Source organism: Drosophila montana, unplaced genomic scaffold (genome assembly GCF_035044405.1).
Source record: "Drosophila montana isolate Dmon_TW-CO22-7 unplaced genomic scaffold, ASM3504440v1 contig_3733_1, whole genome shotgun sequence".
Classification (NCBI taxonomy): domain Eukaryota; kingdom Metazoa; phylum Arthropoda; class Insecta; order Diptera; family Drosophilidae; genus Drosophila; species Drosophila montana.
The window spans coordinates 3087349-3104774 of NW_026998620.1; the positions used below are offsets into that span (position 1 = coordinate 3087349).

The following is a 17426-nucleotide window of genomic DNA, read 5'->3' on the forward strand; positions in this document are numbered from 1 at the left end:
AGAGAGAGAGATTCAAGCTTTTGAAAAGCTTTATTGAGTAGCTGTGGCGCGAACCTGCACATAAGAAACTCTACAAAAGCTTCACCAAAAGCTTTGCTAATGCTATTCACTTGAATTTAAAATACTTTTCCAACACTGTATTTAGAAGTCTACAAACTATTCAACTATTGGCACTACTCAAGGTACAATTAGTTTTTCCAGCTAGGAAAACACATATTGAACCTCTCTTTGTTTATGTATACGCAGGTGAGTGTTTGCGTTACATGGCCAAAGTCAATTAATTATGCAGTACTAATTTAGCTGGCTAACTAAAGGACATGCAGTCAAAATATAATTAATTAAAGCCAATTAATATGCCACAACAAGCTTGTAATATGCTGCTGAACAGAACTTGGGCAAAGGCAGTGAAAGCAAATTCCACATTGGCCAACGAAATTGAATTAAGCAGGTGTGCTAGAAATGTCAATTGTTCAATTGTTGGCTCTGTACGTTGATAAAAATGTGTCTTGAACACATCCAATTAAGTTTACAAATTATATTTCATATATAACTAAAAACGAATGGACAATAAGCAAAAGTGCAAGAAGAAAGTTTACTAAGTTTGCTTAAAGAATATGTAGAAAAGGACTTGAGTTATTTCTTATGTTGAATCTATTTAAAATTGACTTCTTTTTATCTGGAATCTAATGATTGTGTGTTCCTCTCGACTTATCGCCGGATTTTTAAAAGTTGTCTGTTTAACTTTGATAGAAGACAAAGCCATGAAAAAGACTTTAGTTTAGTTTGACAGATGATTTCTTCTGCCTTTCAATATCGTTTAACCTGTGGAAATTAGAAAATCGAAAAAAAGGAGACCGAGAATTGAATAACTTTACCTTCTTACTTTGAAATCGGAGCACAATTTAATGTGAATTTAAATCAAAATCTCTGTCTAAGCTTACAACTTAGCTTATAATGTGATATGCTCTTTTGTGGGGGGCGGTTAGCGTAAGAGGCGTGGCAAAGTTTTAGTCGCAGGAAATGTTTATTAACTATAAATTGCGCAACGGCTCGTAGGAAGGAAGGAAGCGAACAAATATCGGACGCACCCGCAAAAACAAATAAAAATGCGGCCTACGCAAAGCGGCCAAAATGGGTAGGTCGCTTGGCTGTTGTTGTTGTTGTTGTTGTTGTTGTTGTTGTTGTTGCTGTTGTTGTATTGAGTATATGGCAGGCTGTGCTGTGTTCATAAATCATTTGCCTGCGGGCATATGATAAATTGTCATACTAATTGTTTTTAGCGTTCAAGACAGACAGGCAGCAGCGTCTTTGGGGCTCGGTGTGTGTGTGTGTGTGTGTGTATTTTTGGGCCCATTGCCATGCTCATGACAGCGACGATGTCGATGACGTTGGTCTGCCAATGCAGCCTGGGGCTGGCATCATTTGCTGGGGCTCCTGCTTCAAAATGCCAAATTAGAAAACAAAACGATTTTGCCGCACTCATTTGCTTGGCTTGTCAATTTTTGCATATCATTTGACGCGCCACATTCCCAGCTCAGGCATATTAAAGTTGAAAGGCCTTAAATTGTGCAAAGTTGGCCAAGCAACTGGCTCAGATGCAGTTGCCATCAATCAAAGTTGGTCGAGTCTGGTGCAACTTGAATGGCGAAAATTATTCGAAAGAACCTGAAATACAGTTATGGGACTTTAGTTGCAAATAGGTTGGCAACAAGTAACAAGTAACAAGTTTTTGATTTATGACACGTTTATAATGACAGCCAACTTGGCCCGGGTCGGGTCGGGTCGGTTCGGGTCAGTTGGGGCGTCAGCAACAGGTTTGTTGTCATGTTTTCGCTTCTTTTTCGCTGTGGTTGTTGTTGCTTTTTAAATAAATTTGTGTTTTAACGCTCAGTTGACGGCTAGAGGGGAGCTTATATCTGTAAGCCCAAGTATTTGACACTTTAATGAACTGCCCGGGGTCGCGTGTGTCGCAGTCGTCGCGTCGCGTCGCGTCGCCTCAGCGTGCGCTCATTAATATTAATGCTCCGTTTTGGCCAGTTTTCGCCATACCCATAAATTGGGCTAGCAGCGCACCAGACAACACACACACAAATGTCAATCGACGGACGGATTTGTTTGTTTAATTTGTTGATAATTGCAGTTTAATTGAGCAGCGATAAGAGCCATGTTTGCCATGCTTGCCTCAATTCCCGGCTCGAAAACAATTTGTGGCCAGTGTTCAATTACAGCTGCCATTTCGGCCATTTGCCAGCGTTTTGGCCCGTTCGCTAATGCGTGCGAGTAATTATGGCGCAATTGCATTTGTCTGCTGACCTTTGGCCCGCACAGCTTATGCCCACAATTGTGTGTGTGTTTTCTGACCCAGTAATTGCCATTATTAGCTGTTTGCATATGACACATGTCTCTGTGTGTGTGTTTGTGTGTGTGTGTATAGCTTATATCTATTGCGGCTGTTGATGTCATGATTTATGGTCTAATAGGAAATGAGGCACGCGCTGGCTTTGAACAATTTTTAATTAGCTGCGCACACGCCGACATCAATTACCCAGTCCACTTCGTGCCGTATCGATGGCCAACGAAATCTGACCGAAACCGCAAAAAGAAAATCTTATAAAATTTAATTTATCGTATCGGTTTTGTGGCAACGTTTTTTTCGACTGTTGTTGCTCCTGCTTTGCCATTGTTTCAGCTTAGTTCTGTTTGCGTTTGGTCTCAAGATAAATAAGCGCCTAAAAACAACAAGAAACCAACAAGCACCTGGCAACCTGACCCTAGGCCCTGTTATTTAACTTTGCACACGCCGCTTTTGGCGGACGACCATATCGAATGGCATGACAGCTGCCCGGCAACTGAGTTGCGGAAAACTTTTGCGGCCCTCATATTTCGGGGCTGTATCTAACTTCGTATCTAAGTCGACAACGCCTGAATAAATTTCTATTTATTTATTTTTTATTTTTTTTGCTGGTTCTATTACAATTTGTTGGCTAGCGGCAAAAGTGATTAAATTAAATGTCGTTGCGCCTCGAGACTCTAGCAGAGTTCTATTATATTTAAACAAATTGTACGCTTTTATCAAAAATACAAATGCTGCCCCAGTGGCCAATGTTGGCTGCTCTCTGCTGAAATATATGTCGCCTCGTTATGTGCATAAATGGGCATTGTTAAGTAGAGCTGGTCAAATAGATTCAAGCCTGTTGCTGAGCGCCTGTGCTCCGTCTATAAATCTGGCTTCGACTCGGGCCTGTTTATGATGAATTTCAATTGACAGCTAAGTGGCCATTTGGCTGCGCATGGCCCGAACCATTATCAATTAGAGCGTTTTCTCTATGCCTAACACACACACACACACACACTTGGACACATGTAGACGTAATCAGATTTATGTGCAGCAATCAAGACAATTACCCAGCAATCTCTGGAAACTATACGGGGCAGCCGCCGCCCCAAGTTTGCTGTTGTCGTTTCTGGCTCATGCTTCTTGTTAAATATTATTTATGCAATAGTGTTTATGTACTGCATGTCTCCAAGGAGCTATTTATGCCTAATTTAAACGCATTTGTTGCCAAGACAATGTGTCAATTTGTTGTTCTCAGCCAGTTGCTTAGCTCTTGACAATGGCCAGAGCGTAGCTCAATTGTGCGGCTTGGCACTTTGAGTTTAAATATTTAATATAGCTCAGATAAGTAGTTGCAAGTCCTTGTTGTTACACACACACACAAGTGTGTATCTTCTCTTACCATAAGCTATGAGTAACTGTCGTAGTATACTACACCACCCGGCGAGCAGGTGTGTGTTTGTGTGTGTGTGTGTGTGTGGGTTAATATACCACCAGAAGTAGTGAAAGCCTGTTGTGTGTGTGGCGACTAATGTGACACGGAGATGCCGTTGTTTGGAGAGGTGAGTCTCTGAGTACTGTTAGGTTAGCATTGGCCGGAGAGCAATCGAAGCAATCCTTCTATTACCTGGATTTGAGTTTGAGTCCTTTCGTGGGCCCCGCTGCTTCTAAAAGCCACATTGATATTACAACGGACTCTACGACACAAAAGATTTAATAGTTGGCAGTTGAGCTTTAAAAATTATCTTACAAAGAGAGAACTGTGTTGTCTTTGCAAGGAGCGAGGTCTTACGGCCAACTAGCCCAGCGGAGCCGAGCATTAAACTAGGACTTGAGCAAGCGCAGAATACATTAAAACTGGTGTAAATGCTTAAGGATGGCAAAGACTTAAACAAGTCATAGCGCAATGTGTGAGATAATGACTTATTTACTGCATTGGGTGTTTTTAATTAAGTAATATATTGATCATAATTCACTTCAAATTACATTCAGGCCAGCATGACATATTAGATTGAATATTAGGCTTTTCATTCTTTCAGATCAATGCAATTTCTAATCACTTGAATAGAGCAGTTGATTTTGTCTTTGTCAACAATTCCTTGATCTGAATGTCTCTAGGTCACCTCCCCTGTCTGCTCCTGAGGATGTATTCCTCCTTTACTTCTCAATGCAATCTGAACAGCTCCCGTCATTGCTTTCGCCTAGTAAATTATTCCTTCTCCAATTAACGTATTCATGTCCTTTTGATGGTGCAATTAATATGAACATTGTCTCCCCTGCTTATCATGGTTTCGAGAATCGACCAACTTACTTGAATTTGCCACGTTAGTAAAGTATGCTTTATTATCGGAAATGCAAGCCTATGTTATTCAGATCGAATTTACTAAAGCATTTGTCTCTGTGACCCATGACCTTTTTATTTGTTAAGCTTAAGCCTTATTTTTGAAAAATTGATTTCCTTCTACTTAAAGGGTATGCTGCAATTTTCACTGTATTTACCTTATGCGACCGAAGTGTGGAAAATTGCGAAAAAACAGTTGTATAAAACTATTTACCATCCAACTGACTCAAGCTCATTTTCAAAGATCTTTGTGCAAATTAATTTGAGACGTGTTTCACACTTTACATGGATGATAAATGCGGGTTAAAGGTTAAAAGAGTGTAGCTTTAAGTTTTACCAAAAATCCGCAGCTCTTGACGAACGAAAGTTTATTTTTCAGCGTCAAGATTCTAACCACAAGACTTATATGGGCGGAGTTAATAGCAAATTTTGCTCCTTTATTTGATGGATTAGAAACATGTTTTCAAATAGACATGGAATTCAAGATAGTAGATGAATATATTCCACGGGCGGTAACTGAGTAAAAAGTTAATATATAAAATCGGATTCTTGTGACGGGCAAGGCCGGGGAATACCCGCTACGTTTTATATTATTAACTTAATATAGTAAGAGTTTTTTTTACTTTATATTTTCTTCCCTACTATCACCTTCCTTTTCAGCTGTAGATTCTAATAAAACCACTCACATTTCATGATATTTTATTGTTTTGTTTTAATGAAGATTCAAAAATAAATAGATATCTGTTGCACAGAAGACAGTAAGCCAAAAAGGAGACGGGTGACTTTAATGAGAGAACGATAAGGAATGTGACTGGTGGTGGCTGGGAGGCAAGAAAATGTGGCTCTTCAGGAGATCAGTGCAGGCCATGACATACTAGGAAGTCAAATAAAACCCAAGCCGAGAAGATCGGAGGAGCATGGTCAATGACTACTTGGCAGGAGGATGGAATCCGGCAAGCAAAAGTTGGTGGATACAGAAATTATTTGGATAAAAGAATTGAAGAAGGGAAGGGGAATTCGACTTCCACTTAACATAGTTAAACTAAGGAGCTTATGTTAGAGCTAGACACTAGCTGGCAAGATTTTAGTCAATTCAGCAAAAGCATTCAGAGAGATCTGAGAAGTTGCGAAAATGAACAGAAAAATCCCCCCTCAATCTTAAGAAGATCTCAAGCTTCATGCCATAAGCAAAAAAAAATAAATAAAAACAAACATTCGCAAGAAATGCAAAATTATAATCAAAGTCGAAATCAAAATAAAATCAAAGTCCAAATCAAAATCAAAATCAAAATGATTTTACCATCAGCTGCTGCTGCTGCTGCTGCTGCCAGTTGACTAATTAATTAATTATGCATATTTCCGCATAGTTTTTTATTGGTGGCACTCGCTTTTGCGCTTTGTAGTTTGGCCGCACCGAAACACGAGTAGTTCGTTGCGAGTTGGAGTTTATGTAACGGATTGGCCGGACCAACGCCCCATTGGGGGCAGCCCTGGGGCGCAGTGTTAACGCTTAAATGCTCATTTATCTTTGATTAACTGTTGTTCGTTGTTTGTTGTCGCTGACGGTTGTTTGTTTTTGGTTGTCGGTTGTCGGTTTTCGGTTGTTTGTTGTTGCCTGTTTGAATGGTTGCTCGTGGCGCCGATTGCAACAGCTGAAATCGAGCACGAAATCAAAATGAAACTGAAACTGAAACCTGAGCCAAATCGCTGGCATCTTGTAAGCGTTCGCATCATTTATCATTTTAGTTACAATTTCAGATTTTCACTATTTTCGCTTTTCGGGCATTTAATGTGCGTATAAAAATCAGCGTGCCCTCAACGCCGGACGCCAGTTTGCAACTTTTAGTGGCACGCAACAGATGCGCAACAACAGCCATACTTAAGCCTCATGATGCGTGGATTTTTGGTAAGTTTATTGAGAAATTGAAAACCCTGCAAGTGGAGCACACACAGACTGAACGAAACCTTTTTGTGGCAGCTACTCTGCCTCGTTGCTGTGGCAAGCGCCGCGAAATTGGGCTACAATTACCGGGCAGCTGTCGATGACAGGCGCTTTGCTGGACTTATCGACACGGAGGCCACGGGATTTAGTCCAACCGAAGCACAACAGCAAAAGCAGCAGCAGCAACAGCAGCAGCAGCAGCAGCAGCCCGTAGCCGATGAATTCAACAAGGAATTTTTTACATACTCCGCGCCCGAGGAGGACTTTGCCGATCGCGAGGCCACCGAGCAGATAGCCAACATGCTGAAGCGCAATCTGCGTGTCCTGTTCATCAAGTCGCCCGAGCATCAGGGCCTCACCAATGCCGCACTGCAGCTGGCCAAACAGTCCAGCGAGCAGCGCACGGCCATCTATGTGCTGACCAAGCAGGCGGATCTTACCGACTTGGCGCAGCGTCTGCAATCCGAGCAGCAGAGCCACGCCCACAAGCCAGAGGTGCACTTTGTGAAGTATCGTACGCCCGAGGAGGCAGTGCGCGCCCAGCAGCTCATCCAGCAGCAGTTTAATGCGCTCGGCGGCAGCTCGCACAGTTCCGATGAGGGCGTGGCACCTGTTCTGGACTTTAGCTCGGCGCCAGACGCGGAGGAGCGTGCTCCAGCTGAAGCTGGTTCCGGAGCCAAGTATTTGCCTGCGGCGTAGCAGGATAAAGTAAATAGGTTGCCCTTAGTCAGTTAACATAGTTTTAGTTGTTTTCGCTGTTGTATTCTATTAAAAATTATTATTAAGATAATCGTTACAAACAGCTCACGTGTTGAAATGTTGCTGCTTTCAGAGACTTTTCCTGGAGCTACACTCTTTGCAGGAAGAAGTAACCTTAATGTTGTGGTGTTTGTTTCTGATAAGAAGCTTTGCCTTCCAACTCCAAACCCAGTTGGTCTAACCAGATTTTGTCACTAAGACGAATTATCTATTTATATATATAGACTGTTCGTCTTGACTGACTGACTGACTGACGGACTCACTGACTTTCTGATTGCTGATCAACAGTCGGAATGAAAAGATAAGATGTAAATGTAAATGTGATTCCAACTCATTTTCAAACAACTGTGTATAAATTAATTTGATACGTGTTTTACACTTTTCGCACATTTCAACCCGCGTGCATGGAAAATGCGCGTTAAAGATTGAATGATCAAAAGTTTTTTTTTTCTGCTTAGGCTCATTTCTCAAGCTCTTCAGTTTACAAGAATCTTTGACTAATGTAGCCGAAAAACTGACTCCAATTATGACATTTTATTTAATCGACTCCACACTCATTTGTAAGTATTTATTTAAAGTATAGTGTGGGACGTGGATAGTATGGGCGCATTTAAATTTTTCCTCGGGCTGGAAATTTGTGGCAAAGTTGTATCCGTATTTGCAAAAGGAGACATCTCCGACCCCATTAGGTATATATATTCTAGATCAGCATTAACAGCCAGCCATTTTTCCGTCTTTCTGTTTTTATGCGAACTAGTCCCTCAGTTTTAAAGATATCGTCTTGATATTTTGCATAGGTCAGAACCGGCTGGATCCGACTAATATATCATATACCTGCCGTAGGAACAATTGGTCGAAAACTAAGTTCTTGAATGCAAAACCTTATAGTTATTTTCTATATTTACACTCACATATTATTCGCATACAAATTTGCAATTACATGCTTAAAGATATGCGCTCAACGCATAGAACACGAGATACTTTTAGCCGTAAGTGAAAGCGGAAACTTAAAATTTAGCTTTTCGCTGTGCCTTCGTGTTTGACGCTGAACATAGAGTATCATATTATTTATTCACTATATTGAAAGTTATCCTTGGGAACAGCTTACTTTACATTAGCTAATTGAAAGTATAGAGTAGGGTGCAAAAACGTATTATATTTCTTTTTTTTCTTAGAAACTGCATGAAATTAGACCGTAGTCACATAACACAATATACTTTTACAGATTTTTTAAATAATAATCAATCATTTCCCGCCAAGGGAAATTTAAATCTGAAGCTTAAAGCCTTTGTCCAGCGTATTCAATTTAAGATGAGTTTGAAGCGGATTTGATGGCAACCAAATAAGTTTCGTTCGATTCGACGCCTATTTTTCCACAGTTACAGGTGAAATTAATGAAAATAATTAAATAAATAAGTTTAATGCTGGTCGAACGAAACTGTAAACTTCGAATATAAAACTTTTGACCCCCATTTTCCTCCCAGGTAAAATTTGCGTGTATATATTTGAGAGCCAAAACCTGACCATTCAAAAATGTAGATCTGTGATATGTGAAATATCTCACAATTAGATTTGAGCAATAGGTTTTAAATAATCCCACGTCAGAAGGTCTTCAGTTTGCTAATGAGAGAAGCTCAGTTAGAAAGTTATAATCGTAATGCGAATGGGCATAGGCCAATATGCTTAGATCAAATGCGAAGACCTTTGATTATATTTAGGGCAACTTTGAGGACACTTTCATTTCTTATATCTCGATGCTCGATACACTTTGAGCACATTAAAGTTGCAAATGGAATGCTTTGAGCATATCCTTGCGTCTGGCATTTGAAAACGGATTCAATTTCAATTGTTGCCGTGCGTGGCAATTGCTGTCTGTGGGTGGGGGAGGGGGGGGGGGGGCATTGCAATTATGTTGGCACTATGAGGCAGCTAGCACGTGTGTGTTGTGGTGTAATTTGAAAGGAAAGCGAAATAAAAGTAAATAATGAGAATAAAACGTTGGCGAAAGGCGCGCAAATAAAAATAAAACGCTCCGGATATAAAACGAAGTACCGACAAAATTGCCAGCCATTTGGCCAGACAAGGAGGCGGCAACCCCCTACCCCCATATTGTCTATAATGTCTCTACTGGACTTCGGTACAATTCTTAGTCAATTAATACAAATGAGTAGCGTTTGATATAGACGGCTGTAGATGGCGGGAGGGGGAGGGGTCGGGTGGCCGACTTAAGCCATAACTCACCGCATTGAGGCAGAGAGCGTGGCGTGGAATTTTCGCTCTGCTCTGCCCGCCTTTTGCAATTTAATTAAACAAACAGATTGTGCTGCGGTTTGGGCCAGCAGCAGCAGTTGGTCACTGGGAATTGTAATTTGCAGCGGGCAACAACAAAAATGTTGGCCAAGTGCCGACGTGTTGGCAACAGCTCTAATCCGTTGTGAATAATTGTTATTGTTTTGGTAACTCGGGCCGGGGAATTGTGCTCTAAATTTAATTGTTTACGATTGAGGTTAGATTGACGTCCATTGCCGTCTGCCCGCCAGGAATATCGATTCGCTTTAATTGTTTTTTTTTTTATCAAAAATTGTATATAAATATCAAAGATATGGCTAGGCGTACACATAATGTTATAAGTACTTTTGTATCGGAAAAGCAAAATTAAAGCCAGCTGAAAGACGTGCCTTTAAGCACATCGAATGTCCTGGACTGTGAGGCATATCTGGTGTCCTGGCCCCACACCAATTGCCACTGCTTGCGTTAATGTGGCAAAAGCTTTTGCAGCAACAAAGCAGCAGTGCGAACCAAAGGGAAGAGCTACAATAGAATCAAAATTAGGCAGATGTCTGGCTTCGACTTCAGATCCAAATCATTCATGATTGATAACGGAAGCAAAATTTTTAAAATTAAAAGAAGGTACAATTTTTTCTTAAGTGCGTTTCATTTAAAACAATTTGGGCTTAAATTGATTAAATTGAAATAAGTTTAGACACAAGAATTGACTGAATAAAATTATACAAATTATTCTCATGCACAATCAAATTTTTTCTGAAACACTAAAATGTTGTTCTCAGCTCTTGCCTGATTCTGTTATAAGAGATAAAGATAAGCTAAATAAATATTTATGCCAAGGAATGGCCGTCATTATAAGAAAATAAATAAAAACTAGAGCCTTGGCTAGGAGAATTTAAAAATAATATTCTTTTTCAAGCTAACTTTAAATGAAAAGATTTCGAAACGTATGTGAATGATTTGAAAGTGAAACTTAGTTCAACTCTAAGGAAGGGCACACATGTGGGCGAGTGTGTAAGTCAGTAGGTGTGTGTGTGTGTGTGTCGCTTTGTCGTCTCACAGCCAATTAAGCCACCTGAAATGAAAGAAGGGATGCACGGCAACATGAAGACCAGGAAGACAAGCCAAAAAGCGCTGCTCACAATCAATTTCTGCTTGGAGCTCACACATATACAGACACACACACGCACACATGCACACTATTAACGAGCGTGTTAGCGTATCGGTGTGCTTGTGCTCTAATGGCTTGGCAGGGTTTTGTAAAGCTCAACTTTGGGTATCATTATCCCTTTTGTTTTGGAAGCGTAAATTGATTTTGAAAGGTGACTTCTTGTGCTAAGCTGTCGTCAAGTTAATTGTGGTCCGTTTGCAGCCACGACTCGTCAGGATATATGCACAAGTCCATGTACATGTATACGAGTGTATATAAAGATGCGCATATTTGGGCTTTGATTGACTGCGCACATGCCTCGGTTTGCGGGCAGTTATGGCTCAACAGCTCAAAATCGCCGCATGTGGCTTTTACTGTCTGACAGGCTTATCAAATATGTACGACTTCACGGACTGTTGAAGTGTGGTGAGCGGGGCTTGAGGATGAGGCGGCACGTGCGTTATTGGTGTTGATTATCTGTTTCTGTTGCCGGTTTGGCAACCGCACACCATTGCAGCGGCATCATAATTATCATATTTGCATTGCGGCAACCAAATATCCGTCAGTCGATGCAAATCGATTCCCAATTTGTCCGCACAGTATGTGTGTGTGTGAGTGTGTGTGTGTAGATGTTAGCCATATTATTATGTTGACCTAATTTGGCCTGCAACCACTTGAGGGTCGACAATGGGCGGCGGCTCCTTCGCGATTCCTCCGCGTTTATGGCTACAATTCAACCGCAATTTCCACAGCGCGCGCTAATACGGCTAATAAACTGTACCAAAAATTAAAGCCACAAAGCAAATAGGTGCGGTTGTTGCATGTGGCAAGCACTTATCAGGAGCAGGGGCAGGGGCACGGGCAGGGGCTGGGGCAAGCAAAGGGTCGGCCTGCTGCTGCCCAACTCAGGCATAGACAGCGCATGAACGAAAGCGAGCACAAAACGGAAATGAAACTTATTAAAAGATTTGAATCTAATCGATTTTCGTCCCTTACGCCGAAATGAACTTTGCCGTTGCCAGCTACCAGTTGCCAGTTGCCAGTTGTGTGGCATTAAAGTGGTGCGGCGGTGCGATGGTGCGGTGGGGCGTTGGGGCGTTCATGGCTTTTGCCAGCCATAAATTTAATTGAAAACCCAAATGGTATTCTGTCTTTGACAGTGGCGAGGCGAGGCGAGGCGAGGCATGCATGTCCATATGCGTAGTACATATATAGGTTTTATTAAATTTACTTAAGCGTCAAATAACTCAAGCAAATCATTGGCCTTAAGTGCAGAAAGTGGACGTGCTGGCTTCACCTGCACGCGCAGACAAATGCGATTTCAAATAATTTGAATATCCAATTGAATGTGTGCACTTATCATCAGGCACGCCCACCCGCCTCCCCACACACACACACACACACACATGCACATACCCAATAAGCATTCAGTGTCATAGCGACTCCGGAGTGCATGGCCAAGTGGAGAGTCACGTTTGCCAATGCTGGCTGGCGTTTAACTTGAATGGCAACCCATGCACGGCATCAATTGTCTATTTGACCGTAGCCGTGGCCGGGAGCAGGATCCCGAATCGTTGGCAGACGTTGAAAGACCAGCTAGACACTTCCCATTTGCAGCTGCCCGAGGGCCGGGCTAGGCCGGCCTCTTGCAAGCCAGGTTAGGCTGCGTTATTGAAATTCGTCCAAGCAGCAAAAGTGTTTGAGTGCATTCAAACATTCATACACTCGCACTCGCACTTGCACTTGCAGCTGGCCTCGGGGCACAACAACAACTTTGCCAATTTCACGTCAGTTAGCAGCAGCAGCAACTTTAAGCTGGTAGGTTGATTTAGTACTTTAAAATGCGGCATAACAACATTTAAAATTCACAAGAAAATGCTTTTATTTGAATGCCAAACAATTGGCCAACAACAAATTAAATGCCAATCAGACTGAAAACTGAACAATTTTTCAGCTCTGATTGCCTTTTTGTATTTGTTTTGCATAAACGTTTTAAATATTTAACGCACTGCCCTGGATATTATCAGCCAGAACCACATTCACTCGCAGTCTCATTCGGCATCATAAATATGTGAATCGACTTCATGGTTATTTAAGACTTTATTCGAAATCCAGTCGGTATAGTTGAATCGATATTTTAATCGTAATTATTGCTGCACACAAATTATTAATTGTCAATTAAGCGATCAAAATTCAAGCAAAAGTTATTTGTATTTGGCTTAATTAAGACAGACGATTAACGCTACCAATTGAAAGAGGATGATATATAATGAAAACTCTCTTTTCAGTTTTCAAATATTTATTATATATGTCAGCAACTAATTGGTCTGATTTTGATTGATATTTATCAAGGTTTATGAGCTGCAATGAGCCTTGTTTAAAAATTTGCTTGTTTATTGTGAACAAAACATGAATTTGGAAAATTTCTATTATAATTGAACCCATTTTAATGACAGTAATATACAATAGTAACCCAATTGTTTAAAAGACAGATGGAGAGTAGTATAAAAGTAGTATGAGGAGTATAAGACATATTAATAAGGAACTATCGATAATCTGATTTAGGATGTTAAGCAGAGTAAACTGACCATTTTCTGCTGACTCAAGAACTTATTGAAAGAAAGTATAAAGTCAAAGTTGATATATCAAATACGAATAAATACATTTTGTGAAATTATATAATTAATCCAATTTGAAATCTTTTAATGTTATCGAACTGGAACTACTGGCAAATAACAACATTTTTGATCGATGTGCTTGTCTTTTATATGAAAAGTATAAAAGTAAATAATTAAATGTATGAAGAACCCATCTAGGCAAATAAATATATTTTGTGACACAATATATGTACTTTCCTGCCTCCAACAATAAGAACGACCAATCGGAATTTGGTTGCTGTATTAGAATTGGAATATATGTATATTTAGTATAGGTCTTCATCAAATAAAAATACCCTACACGAGGGTATATGCATACCAACGGCTTTTGTTCTATGGGAAGTGTAATGCATTAAGTCGTATTACTTATAATAAACTATATAACTAAATAATTAAAATAATTAATTTATGTGTTTAACAATTGTAATCAATGGAAACGAAGAGCATCAAATAGTCGGTTAGCTATTTGAGTCGTTATCACTCTAAATTGAGCTGGCGTTTTTGATTTCGACCCAATTCAATTCCATTTATTTAATTAACGTTAAATAGTAGCAACCAGACGCCCAGACGGCCACTGAATAAATATGTGTGAAAAGACATGTATTGATATAGATGTGTGCAAGCGCTGCACAGCACTGGCTCAGTCACACACACACACACACACACTCACATATGTCATAAAATGGAAGGGGTGAAAGCAACCAAAATCGAATTGCATGAAACCAAAGCCATGGCCAAAAGGATATGCTGGTCGAGGGCCAAAGGCAACTGGTGCGTGCGCAATTTTTGTACAACTTGTAAAATTGCAGCGTGAACGAATGCAATAACAACAACAAAAACAACAACAACAAAAACAGCAACAACAATTCAACAGCTGGCAATTTAATGCTTTACATTTTTTTTAAGAAATTTAATGCCTTGAATTCTTTGTAAGCAACTCGTTTTCTAATAAAATGTTACCCAAAAAATTGTAAAGCTAACCAATTGTAATTTGAAGGCACAAATATAGAAACTTTTGCTGGATTGTTATTAAATATTTGTCAAATACAATGGTAAATATTTTTGAGTACTGGCATAAATGTGAATTAAAACCGTTATTTATTTTATAAAGAAAAAAATAGGAGTAAATCCTCTTTACGAGGCAACTTTGCTGTTACTTATCAAGCACGATATTGGCAGTTGCGTTAATTATACACGCGTAAAGGTTGCAGCAGCGTGCGTTTTTAAGGCACGGCCCAACGCGAGCACGAAACAAACTTTTTCAAACACGCACCAAAAACGCACTGGAAAAATGTACTCGGGCACGTCCCAGCCCAGCCCAAGAAGTTTTAAATGATTCGCTACTTTTCCAAATTTTAGAGTAGGAGTATGTATTTCACTTCAACTATTTAATTTCATTTTTTCGACTGCTGTGCGTTGGAAAACTCGGAAAATTCGTGTTCAGCACTTTTGGGTAAGATATGCGAGTTATCTACTAGGCTTAAGTCGAAAATAACATTGATTTTAAGTTGAAATTATTGTATGTTTATTTATTAACATATATTTATATCTGTATTCATATAATCTTCTGAAGAAAGGACGGGCAAAAATACAAATCTTTCAGAATTAAGAACAACACCTCTTGCTGCCGATAGCAACTATTCTCTTTTTACAGCGACAGGCAACATTTTTAATGATCGCCGGAAAATCTATCTAAACTATTCCTTTTAAATGTTTGTATATTTTTTAATTGGAATAAATTAAAAAAAGTTTAATAATGACAAATAATATATAATAATAATAGTAGTATTTTTAACAATTTGCAAATTTGTATGAAAAATCTATGTATCGATCTCGAGTATCATTTTTTAACAAGCTATTTAAGATTTACCTCACTTGTGTGATATCGAAGCTCTCAGAGGGAATTAATTATTTAAAAATAAAAATTTATTTTATATAATTTTATTTTTGTTTTTTTACCCTTTATATGATGGTGGTCCAGAAGCTCTTTGACTTCCTCCGTAGCTCTTATAGACTGCTGCTATTGGTTTTGATGCTAAAGCACATACTACCATTTGGGAAACCCCGATGTAGTAAAAGGGGTTAAGGCCTTCTTGAATATCTTTTGTATAGTCAAATATTCAACAACAAAAAATTCAACATAAAATGTGATTTTATTAATGCGACTAGGGATTAGGTTCTAGACCTAACTTTGGTTAGTAGATGCTTGTCCAATTGCCATTAAGTATGAAGGGTTGCCGACAAAGACAGATATTTCCACCAGCAGCACATCAGGTTTTATATACTCTATACTGAAAACTAACTTACTCTTAGGGCTGATGGAAGAAGCAGCTAGACTGCAAAAAGTACTGCTCAAAGGGTCATCTAAGGAGCATGAGTTCTAAAAAAAGGTCGAATGGACCTTACTCTAAGGACCGCAAGGACATGTTATCTTTGACCCTGCCATGTGGGCTGTTAGATCGTGTGCCTCCTCCAAATAATTAACTACGGTACTATGATAACATTTATGAAAGCATCTATGAGAATCTAAGAAACTTAAGGACCTGTAGTTCGCTGGCTGATTACTTTCTCTGAATGGTTGTCAATATATTATTATATAAAAATATTCCCTACCAAAGCCCAATCATCATAGTTTTAAATTATCTACTAGTTTTGCATTTGAATGTGGTAGTCAGTTGATTTAATAAGGTAACCATAAATTGTTGTTGGAAACTACTATTGCTCAAACCTAGTTCAAATAAATTTAATTCACAAAAAGTCATTGCTGGGTTATTTAATTTAATCCCTTAATCGTGTCGAACAGCACTTTCGATTGCATGCCACTTGATCACGTGACTGTAAAAAATGCATTTATCTTTTTAACCGCCGGCAGCTGTCATAAATGTTGGCGCGCATGCAATGGCAATCGCATAAATACAGCAATTAGCTAAAGTTGCGTATACGAGGTGTTGCCCCGCGCCGCACGTTTGCGTGTGTATTTTATGGCCTGCGGCTTTAAAGCCTTTCATAGCCAAAACACACAGACATATGCAAATATATGCATGTGCCAGTGTATATATAACTGTGTAAAATTGCAATCAAATTCTATAGATGCCACACTTTTGATTGCTTTGCCGTTGTCTATTTGCATCGATTGTTGGTCTGCTTGCGGAGGCGAGCGTGGCAGGTGTTCGGCTCATGTGTGTGTGTGTGTGTGTGTGTGTGTGTGTGTGTGTGTGTGATGCGTGCAGATTCCAGCTAAGCCGCATTAGCGTCATTCAAAACGCGCATCTATACCGCGGGCCCATTGCCCAAACCCAAACCCAAATCCGAAACCCCATCGCCATTCGCCAGACCCTGCACAACTGCACACGCATCTGTTTACACTTCGGAGCCCGACGCTTGCGGCAGGTTGTTGCCGATTTTGGCTGACGGCGTTGCACAAATGGCATGCGATACATACATATTTAAGTACAAGAACAAGTACAAGTGATGGCGTCCTCGCCGTTTGGCCGTGTTAAACACGTATTCAACACATGCTCGACTTGTCGTCTGTGAGCGGGGCTCTTCTTGTTCTTGTTGTTGCTGTTCCTCTGGCTGCCTGAGAGCCACAGCGGAATTCTGTTTGTATAGCCAGAAATCATTGCAGCGCACCTAGACCGTTCCATGCCCGGCAGCTATGGCAGCCTAGCGCCATATTCGAGTACTTACTGTGCTGTAGCCCACGGCAGTCCCCAGTGCTGTTCTTCTCTCTCTCTCTCTCTCTCCCTCGTAGTCTAGTTCTCGCTCCCTGCGATTTCTGCCTTGTTCGACAGCATTTCAATTACTACAAATGATATTTCTGTGTGTGTGTTGCAGGATGCGATGTGTACTCTGCGCTGCGGTGCGCTCTGCTCTCTAGCTCCCAGTCGGCATACTCTATCTGTGCAGGCTTTCGGCTATCACTCTTCCGCTCTCCCTCTCCCTTTTTCTCTTCC

General features: G+C 40.2%; 1 protein-coding gene across 1 annotated transcript; it reads left to right on the plus strand.

Annotated features, from left to right (window-relative positions):
• Positions 1-6515: 6515 nt before the first annotated feature.
• Positions 6516-7317, plus strand: TwdlQ (TweedleQ). Its single transcript, XM_064694583.1, has 2 exons — positions 6516-6582; positions 6655-7317. Exons 1-2 carry the CDS (start codon positions 6565-6567, stop codon positions 7315-7317), a joined length of 681 nt encoding a protein of 226 aa, XP_064550653.1. The 5' UTR covers positions 6516-6564.
• Positions 7318-17426: the final 10109 nt, after the last annotated feature.